This window comes from Lygodium microphyllum, chromosome 4, assembly GCF_053477565.2.
Source record: "Lygodium microphyllum isolate KBCC chromosome 4, Lygodium_microphyllum_v1.1.10, whole genome shotgun sequence".
Taxonomy (NCBI): Eukaryota; Viridiplantae; Streptophyta; class Polypodiopsida; order Schizaeales; family Lygodiaceae; genus Lygodium; species Lygodium microphyllum.
The window spans coordinates 102,695,917-102,706,353 of NC_141138.1; the positions used below are offsets into that span (position 1 = coordinate 102,695,917).

Sequence of the window (10,437 nt, forward strand, 5' to 3'; positions counted from 1 at the left end):
AGTCAAGGAGGACTTATGGCACGAGACTTACTACAAGACTGTCCACGTGACTGAAAGCGCCACTGTTGAGAGTCTCTCCCACGGCGGTCATTATTTCCCCTACCATTAGTGCCTCTAACTGTCAAAGCATGAGAGATGTGAGAAGCATTAACATTATTTTTGTTAACCTCTTCAGTCAAGAGTGCACCCTCTACATCCTGTAACTGTAGCCCATCAGTAGATATGTTGACACACATAGCAATACGAAAGGTATCCCATGATTCATGCAATGTAACTAAGAGGGACAAGGGAAGAAGAGTATCCTTGAATTCAAACCCCTACGAAGACAAATGACTGATAATGGAATGAAACTCATTTAAGTGGATTAACATAGAAGTGCCCTCCTTCATGCTAAGGTCCATGAGTTGCTTCAGCCAATACATCTGAGAAGTGGGGCTCTGCTTGTCATAGACATTGCAAACATTTTCCCATAATTTCCATGTGGAGTGCCCATTAGAGACAACATTATAGAACACCTGCTTAGAAAGGGATAATATGATGGTAGACTTACATGCCTCACCTAATTCAACCCAATCCTCCACACCAATAAGTTTGAGCTTGACACCCTTATGTTTCAAGGGTCTAACCTATATTTTTGCACTGAAACTTGCTAGATTTGGGCCTCCAGTAGTTGGTACCATCCAACTTGTCAATATTATAAATAGCACTATCACTTAAGCCACCAACCATAATGAAGGCAAACAAGTGCACAAGCTGTCAAAGCAGGCTGTTGTAATTACTGCAAATAACCTAAAATCAATACTAAATCAAGTTGAAAACAAGGACTACTGTGACTGAGTAATGGTTTATCCACAAAATCAATGCAAAGAATTGTCAATGAAGGTAACTGCTCGCATAAATAGTGCAGTAAACTACAATTATAGCATGTTGAAAATGTAGTATAACAATAAGAAATCAATGGCAAAGATGGACAATCACTAATATAAGACAAATTGCAACTGCTAAAGAATAGCTCCAACTAGTAGTGAGTGAATATACCACTGATACCAACAATTGTTAAGGTATTAGTGTGTCAGACTGACTGAGATGCATCCCATAGGCATAACCATCATGCATGGAGTGGGTAACAAAAGAGACCACCAACCAAGGGCACAACGAACTGAGCAATGTAATTGAAGCTTGATTTATAACCAATATGCATACATCACTAACAACATCGTGAGATAGAGATAGGTGTCAACCCAAGAGAAATGTCAGATCAGCCCACTAAGCATCAACTGCATACATAAAGCATGACAAGAGCATGTACATGTCACTAAATCCCATGATCTCATTGTAAGACCCTCAAGCTCCATTGCATAACCGAATGCTCAATGTAATATCCAAGTGTTAAGTAAGTAGCAACTCTCACTGGAACAAAAGTTGAATGCTAGACGAGGAAACAAAGCTCAAAACATCATGTGGAAGGCATCCATACATCCAAGATCCAAGTAGCATATATCCGGGAGCATCTGACCCAAGTAACTTGCAAAGCTCTGACTAGAGCAACAAATAACCATACATAACAGTGAATGCCAACCAATGTCAAGATTCAAAGCTTCAATCTCAACTCAAAACCAATTTGGAAGCATGACAAAGCATGTAACATGAACCATAAGCATCGGTATAAACCCTGAATTGTCGATAAGCACCCAAGAGCAATAGGCATATGCTTTCACTGGTAAAATAGCATCCATCCTTGCTTATTACAGCAATTAAAAAACCTCTATAAAATTGAGCAAAAGGGTGCTCAAATAAGTCCCAATAGCATTCCAATACATTGGCATAACATCCCCAAATGATCCAGCATCAAATAATCTCCCGGGAAGCATAAGTGACCTCCAGAAAATGAATGAAGTGTTGTCCTAAACTATATGATAGCAAACTATCACAAACTGTGAATCAATTATACCAAGAGCTCCAACTGATGCCCAATGTTGAATACAAGTGCCGAGAGCTGTTGTCAATAATCATCAGGGACGCCAAGAGTGCCAAGAGCATGTTAGAGGTTGGAGGAGAAGCAAGGAAGACCAGTCTAGGAACAGGTGCAAATCACGCTAATGTTGTTGTTGGTCCTACTAGTGGCAATGATTTCCAGTAAGCACTTTGTGAGGCTCAAGAAATGGTCTTGAAGCTCCAAAACAAGCCTCAAGTGGAGGGAGCAACCAGGAAAGAAGAGAGCGGGAGCAAGATTCATACCTCAGGAAGAAGAGGGTTGAACTACTATGGAACCTTCAAGCTAAAGCTTTTCTCAAGCTAAAGTAAGTTGAAGGGGAAGTTCTCCTCAATGCCGGTGCAATGGCTCTAATACCAGTTGAAGGGAGGTGAGCCCTGAAGTGGCAGCATAGAGCGGAAGCAAGAGCTATGGTGGAAGGGCAAGAGCAAGAGAAAGACACACACACACAAGATGTGGGAACTCCAACAGTCATAATATGTGACCAGCCTTTCCTTTATTCAAATGTCACTCAAAGAACGAAGAATGAAGTGACAGTGATGGATGCCCACCACTTGTAGTGTACAAGTATGCGAGTATGTGTGTACTGTCAGTGTAACTAATACATGGGCGACTAGGCACATGCACCTTTACCCCCAATATCCACAAGTACCTATCCAAGCTTAATGTTTTACAACTTTTGCTGATGTCACCCCACTACTTACTTGAGGTACTTAGCATGGCATGGTGACTTCATAGACTTGGACTTCACATGTGCATCTCACATGTACACAACTTAATAATGCCAAAACTAAGCATTAAAAACACACATTTCCATGACATACCTAATCTCGTGGATGTCATTCATAGTGAGATGATAGAGAGATTCTAGGCATGCAAACCTACAAAGACCAAGGGGAAAGCACTACAACAATAGTTTTCTCTCACATGTATATCATGGGGATAGCATTATGGAAGGTCAACTGTATCATTTGGTAGCAAAAAACATAAAATGTAAAGCTGTTTTTCATGGTAATTGAGATATTTTCTATGCAGTGGAACATAAGCAACACTCAATGGTTGGTTCCATTTATGTGTATACATGCTTTATTATGTTTTTCTATGCTCATTCTCCTTGTAGATCTAAGGTCATACTGTGGTTTTCAATGATCATGCTCCTTGTAGAGCCAATATTATACTAGTTGTTTACTCTTCCTTAAAACCATCATTGCTTTATTGGGATATTAATAATGAAGATTATGTATGAGGACAAGACTCTATGTTTGGTATGTGTATGTGCACCCAAAACAAACCACACAATTTCACCCAATTCATTGATGGATGGTCCTAAGTATCAAGCATGGAATGCTCTGGTAGCCTCACCATTGAAACAAGATATGTGGTATTGGCTCCATCCTTTCGAGCCTAGATTTACCTATCATTCTCTTCAACATTCTGATACTTGGGCTAGATTGGAGAGGACGTATGTTTTCCTTTGAAAAGGAATCACTAGCCAGTGGATGCCTTCAAGGCCCTGTTGGCTTATTTGCCCTTGCAATTCAATCAATCTTTTCTACTACATGATTAGTTCTCATGGTATATGCAACAATTGATTGCTTCATTTACCAAATAGGTCCTATCTGGGAGAATGAATGCATCATCAAAAACTTTGAGGAGAATGCATGCACTTTGTCTCAAGAATATGGGGTTCAATAATAAGCATACATTTTTAAAGCTAAATTGCAACATTTACAACCTTCACTTGAGCATTCCGTGACCTTGCAACAAGTTGGGGATACATTTGATGAATTGGCCACTTATTCGAAGTGGTTGAAATTTAGAGTCCAAGCTCTTCAAAATGAGCAATGTGCAAAATATAACCTATTGGCCATTTTGGATGCCTTGCATGATAATAATCATCAAATTCATCATTTTTTGGCTCGCCTTTTTCAAAATTATGCACATAAGAATGTTGTGTTTATTGGATGCACAAGGCACCATAGTCATGAGCCTAGGTCTATTATTTACATGTGTTTGGAGTACTATAAATATATGTTGGGTCCATGATATTCTCACTAATGCAAATCATGTTGCTCATCATTATATTTCACACATGGTTCATAACCAAGTGAAGCCTAAATGGACAAATTTTATGGAGTTGAATATTTTTTAGGAGGAGGTGGAGGGGATGTTGTCCCATCTTCCTCGTAAGAAAAGCCCCAGTTGGGGTGGCTTGCCTAATTAATTCTTTCAACTTAAATTGAATAGCTTAAGGACCCATTGGCCCACCTTTATATTTGGATATTGGATTGCATGCCTTTTGGCTAGAAGATTGCAATGTGATGGTTCTCTTTACCTAAAGTTTGAAGGAATGGAAGCCCATTTTTACTATGTGATCCTTGTATAAAATCTCCTCTCAGATTGTTGCGTATAGGCTATAGAAAGTCTTGCCACATTTGATTCACCCACATCGGTATGATTTCATCAAGGGATCGAATATCATGTATAATATTTTGAATATTCAATTAGGGATAGATTAAGCCAAAGCCTTTAACACATTATGATTCAATGGGATATTGAAAACGCTTTTGATCATGTTATTTGGCACTTTCTTCAATAGCTAATATCTATTAGGGGTTTTGATTCTCGCATGACATCTCTTATTGATACCATCATCACTATGAAGTAGTTGCATGCATAGTGCTATATGGGGGTGACTGAAGAGATTGCTCTGTCTTAATCCCTTCATTGGGGATCTCCCCTTAGTCCTCTATTGTTTGCACTACTGACTCATCAAAGGCTCTCCTTGTTGGATAAGTTTGTTATTGATGGTTAGATAATTTGACTAGCTCTTTTAAGTGGAGCTTAAGTTTGATGCAGCTTCTCATATATGATTCATTTATGTTTCTTAAGGTTGAGAAGTCTAATTTGGATAGAGCAATGACTACTTGGAGTGTGTTTAGTCTAACTTCGGGCATGTATATCAATGCATAATCCACTCTAATGATTTGTACAAAGAGTGATATGTATACTTCGGTTTGATAGGGAGTGCATAGCCACACTACTATCCATGCCTCATGGTGAAATGATTTGAATTTGACATAGCCACTCAAAACTTCATAGCCTTTTTGTTATTTTTCACCCAATTGTCTCATGGCAAGGAGATTCTTTGCTTTACTGCTCAACCCTTACCTAATTCAAAAAAGAAAGCTAACTTCTCATGAGCTGAGGTTTTGGCCCATATCTAGGTTGCTTGATTGCTTGAGATAGCAAGATTGGGTTTGAAGACTATACAAGATGCTATCACTCTTAACTCGATCTCAGGTATAATAGTACTTTCATCATATTTATTAGTACCTTCGAGTATCTCTAAGTTACACGTTGACTTGGTCCACCTTAGAGGATCAATTTCGACAACATTCCCCTTTGTTGACTTTTCAACCTTTATCCCCCAAGGTTGGATTGGGCTTTTGTAAAACTAGAGGATTTTCTAAAACAATCAACCAATCACAATTACTAAAAAATGGTTGAGGATAAGAGGTGGGCCATTGAGAAAGCAAACAAAGTTTGGTTTCTTCGTGATTATATGACTAAGTGGCATCATCAGCTACTCCAACTATGAAAGACCAAGCTTTCGTTATCAAGCTTCCATATAGAGGCTCCTTATCAAGTGTCTCCGCAAAGGGGATGTATTGCATGGTCAAAATCTCTCTCAAGGTAGATGTTTCATAAGTGGGTGCAACAATAAAAGCATGAGAATTTGCTAGAATAGGCTACACAACACAAGAAAGAAGAAAGACTGCAAAAAAAAAAAGAACACTACAATGAACTCAAAAGAATGCAGAGGAAATGAAATTCATATTCCAAGATGTGAGATAGTCAAATATAAAACAACAAAAGAAAAGAACACTGCAAAGAACTCAAAAGAAAGCTCGGAAAATGAAATCCATATACCAAGATGTGAGATAGTCGAACACAACAATGAGACACCGGTTGTGTGGGCACTAGCACTGGCTCACTCTCTCGAACACCTATCAAACTCCGGAGGGAGCAACCTCTCAAAGCATGGACTACGTGTGTCAAAGCTGATCCTGTACTTGTGTAACACAAAGTGAGAAAGACTTCATCTATTGGAGCTAACCATAGAGAGTCACTGCACACATGGTTGACGGAGCCTCATACGGCACCTCAAGCTTCTCCCACACCTCTGAAGCTGTCTTGCAAGAGGTGACCACTAGTAGATCCTTGTTAGAAATACATCAGAGAAGAGTAAAATACGTATGAGCATCATCTATATCCCATGTATGCACAACTTCCTCCTAGTTGTCATGATCCAAATCATCTAGAAGAGTTGGGAGTCCAGGCCTATACAATAGCTCCTAAAGCCATGTACCATAATCGCCTCTGCACAAACCATACTCTCATAACAGCACTCTAGGTTAGGTAATCAAGGCCATAAAGTTTATCATCAGAGGAACAGCACAGGGTTCCATTTGGAGAGGACAGGATGAGAAGATAAAGGAAAGAAGAGTAACAAAGAGATAATACGGCCAAAACACAGCAGAGAAGATTAAGGAAAGAAGAGATGCAGAAACAGAGTACAGCCAAAACACAGCAGAGATTGCACTGTCAAGAGTTCCCATGCATGTAGAGGCACTCGTCACTATGGCATATGGCAGCCCAAAAACACGGCTCAGTGAGCTCTGTGAATGGTCTACAGAAGGTGCTTCAATCAAAAATAAAAAGTATGTCAAGGCCATAGGCATGGAGTAGCAAACTCAAGAACAAGGAAACTCAGAAGAATTCACAGCACCGTAGGGAGTAAATAAGTCTTGCACTAGCATCCATAGTCTCATCAACACATGGAACTATTAGTGCATAACATAACTTTTTCATGAAACCTAATGGGGCTTTTACGAGAAAATTACTGATGTAGAGAATTTTAAAAGGCTTGTCTTATAACTATTTAAACTTCAAGGAGTGATGCTCTGGACTGTTTTTCTGTATTGATAGCTGGAGTTTCCTAACACTTAACTTCGAGTAATTTCCTTGTCTTCCTTTGCAAACCTAGTAGGTTTCCGTGGATTTATATGGCAACTGTGCACTTGCTATCGGCTGAGGCTGCTCTAACAGCTGCTCTCATGCTTATCATGTTGTATGGCTGGCCTGGGATTGCTTGCTAATGGAGCGAAGCACACTTGTTAGGCCTGAATGGCGGTATCCTTGTAGCAACTATGAACCCATGCATGTTTGGCCCAAGTATGCTACTGTTGCCCTGGCAGGTAAAACATCATGAGTCTCATCCAGCAGAATGCTGAACTGCATTTCATACAAACAGCACAACCTTGGCTGTTGTGGCTGCCACTATGCCACTGCTGTTACATACGTGAATGCCATGCATGTCATCTCAACAAAGTATAAAGCAGTTCAAGGGGGACTGACTGTTACTCTGTACAATGATGATACTCCTTTACTGCTTTTATGCCATGGTGAAGGCAACATTTACATTGTAACAACCAAGTTCCTGTAACGAGCAGCTGTATTTGCCTTTTGACTCCATTATTCTGAACACAAACTGAAAGCATACAAAGATGTGCCTTGCCTGACCTTGGGAGTCTGGCATCAATACTCAAAAAGAATTGTTGCACTTGCATCACCAGCATTAGAATTCCCAACCAGCAAAAGTATGAAAGTGATTCGCATCTTTCAGAAGAAATTTTAGCTTGTCTAAATATCATACAAAGTGTCCCTAAGGTGTATCACATAGAGTATCCAACTTCTCCCTGTAACCACCTCTTAAACATCCATGGAAAATATGTTCTCCATGCCTACGTGGGTGCAATCGAACCTACCTTCGTGATCATCTACAAAGTTATTACTTCTGGTTTGTGCTTGTTTACTACCCCTGACAGAAAACGAATGCAACATACCACTTGCATCAGTCCAGCACTGATGTCCTGGCTTTGTCCATGGCTGCCTATTCACTCTCAAAGTTTCAAATTTATCTGAATCCTCTTCCTTCCCTGCATCTGCATATATATTTCTCATGCAAACATAGGCAACAGCCTCCTTTTCATTCAACTGCACCGCATGTTCAAAGGCAAGTCTTCCAACCTTCCAATTTCCCCATTTTTGACAGGCACCCAACACAATAAGCCACACAGTAAGATCTGCGGTAAATGGCATTTCTTTTATCATTGTTACTGCCTTGTCAAGGTGACCTGAACGGGCAAAGAGATCAACCATGCAGGTGTAGTGCTCTAATATTGGCATAAGACCATAACCTGTGCTCATGATCCCAAAATACATTTGAGCCTTATTCAGTTGGCCTGCATGATTGCAGGCATTAAGCAGAATAGTAAATGTAACCAAATTTGGCTCTACAACTCTCACCATTTCCTCAAACAAGTAGAACACGCCATCAACTTGTCCAAGCAAAGCATATCCTGCCATCAGTGCATTCCATGAGACCACATTCTGAACAGGAAGCCTGTCAAAGACTTCTTGGGCTTCTGCAAGTAGGCCACATTTGGCATACATATCCACCAATGCACTCCCAACCAGAATATTCTCTTTCAACAACCCCTCTCTGACAAGCACACCATGTATCTTTTTGCCTTCCTCTGCAGCTCCTATGCTGCTACAAGCTTTCAACAGGCACGTAAAGGTGATTGCATCCAGACAGAGGCCCTCAAGTTGCATTTGTTCAAAACACTTCACTGCTTGGTCACCATGCCCATGCTGCACATATCCGGTAATAAGTGCACACCACAAAACACCATCCCGCTCTGGAAGCTTGTCAAAGACTTCTTGTGCTTTTGTAAGCAGGCCACATTTGGCATACATATCTACCAGCGCAGTGCCAACAACCAAATCATTTTCTAGCAATCCCTCAGTGATGCTCTCAGCATGTATTTCTTGGCCCTTGTGTGCAGCTCCTATGATACCGCAAGCCTTTAGAGCACAAGCAAAGGTCACAGCAGTAGGAGACAGACCTTCATGTTGCATCTGTTCAAAACACTTCAGTGCTTGCTCACCATGTCCATGGTGGACATATTCAGTTATTAGCGCATTCCAGGAGACTTCATTTCGTACTGGAAGCATGTCAAGCACTCCTTGTGCTTTTTCAAGAAGGCCACATTTAGCATACATAGCTACCAATGCAGAGCCAGCAACAATATCTTTTTCCAGTAACCCCTCTTTGATCATCTCGGCATGTATTTCTTGGCCCTTTTCTGCAGCTCCTATGCTGCCACAGGCTTTCAAGGCACAAACAAAAGTTACTGAGTTTGGAGTTAGGCCCTCAAATTGCATCTGCTCAAAACACTTCAATGCTTTCTCACCATCCCCATGTTGTGCATATCCTGCAATTAGTGCACTCCATAACACTACACTTCGAATTGAAATCTTGTTGAACACTTCTTGCGCTTTTGTAAGAGAGCCACATTTGGCATACATACTGATCAGGCTGCTTCCAAGGAACTCATTATCTTTGAGCAACCCCATTCTGACAATGTCAGCATGTATTCTGCAGCCTGTGTGCAAATCTCTGCACTTGGCACAAGCTTTCAGGGAGGCAACGAGTGTGTGCAGCTGACTCTTCTCATGTGGCTTTATTGGTTTTCTCATCAAAGCCTCCCCCTTGTTCTCTTCAAACTTGGTTCCCTTACCTCTCATTGTAAAATTAATCGTTTTCCCTGTGTAGAACTCTTCTTCTTCTCCTCCTTCTTCTCCTTCTTGTTCCTGTATCGCCGACGGTTGCGGCCCTTTCCCTCTTGGTAGCCAGCATGGACTGTACCAAGCATCGATCCATAGGGACTCTCCCTGGCCAAACTGTGAATTTGTCTGTGCGCAGCCGCATATGCATTCTCATAAAACGGATACAGACATGAGCATCGAAAGCGAGGGGAGGGTTGCTTCAGTACTTACTTTGCTGTAAAGGAATTCCTTCCACGAGGAGTCCCAGTCTGTTGATGTTGATATTGCTGCTGCTGGTAAGTAATCTTGTGGTTGCAGGGTGCTATTGAAGCAGTCAGGAGAAGAGAGGCTGCCTCGCGAGCAATGACAGGAGGGCAATATCATCATCTTGAAGTGAGAACCATTAGGAGAAGTCTCTCTGCATAGGCCGATCAGTGCACTGGTACATTATTCAATTGAGCAAAGTTCTATGCAGGGTCCTTATGTACAGACCCTGTACATCCACAAGAAGTTCTTGACATTTAGGCATCATGATGTTGTAATCTATACTATTAGTTAAGGAGAGGTGGGGGGGCGGGTGCCACGTGGCAGCCCCCAACCTCCCCCACAAGAAAAAAGAGAATGCAGGGGCGGGTGCTGGATGCACAAATATCGCGCCCGCCCCGGCGTGAAGTGCCAGGGCGAGTCTAGGCGCGGAGCGCCTAGTTTACAATCATAGCAGAAATTTGTCTAACACTTCTTGTGTAGTGTGTGTTGTTTAAATGCCC

The 10,437-nt window shown here is 41.2% G+C and overlaps 1 protein-coding gene across 1 annotated transcript; it reads right to left on the reverse strand.

The window, feature by feature from the left end:
* Positions 1-6,046: 6,046 nt before the first annotated feature.
* On the reverse strand, positions 6,047-10,181 carry LOC148037408 (pentatricopeptide repeat-containing protein At1g06140, mitochondrial-like). The gene is made up of 2 exons (XM_087676319.1): positions 9,902-10,181; positions 6,047-9,817 (listed from the first exon to the last, which is right to left on the reverse strand). The coding sequence occupies exons 1-2, from the start codon at positions 10,055-10,057 to the stop codon at positions 7,769-7,771; spliced, it is 2,205 nt and encodes a 734-aa protein (XP_087532445.1). The 5' UTR covers positions 10,058-10,181; the 3' UTR covers positions 6,047-7,768.
* Between the last annotated feature and the right edge of the window lie 256 nt (positions 10,182-10,437).

Bases quoted from the DNA above. Each gene is read 5' to 3' on its own strand.
- LOC148037408 (XM_087676319.1), bottom strand. From the start codon at position 10,057: ATGATGATATTGCCCTCCTGTCATTGCTCGCGAGGCAGCCTCTCTTCT. The intron at 9,818-9,901 runs GTAAGTACTGAA...GGCTGCGCACAG, and splicing joins AGGAATTCCTTTACAGCAAA to ACAAATTCACAGTTTGGCCA.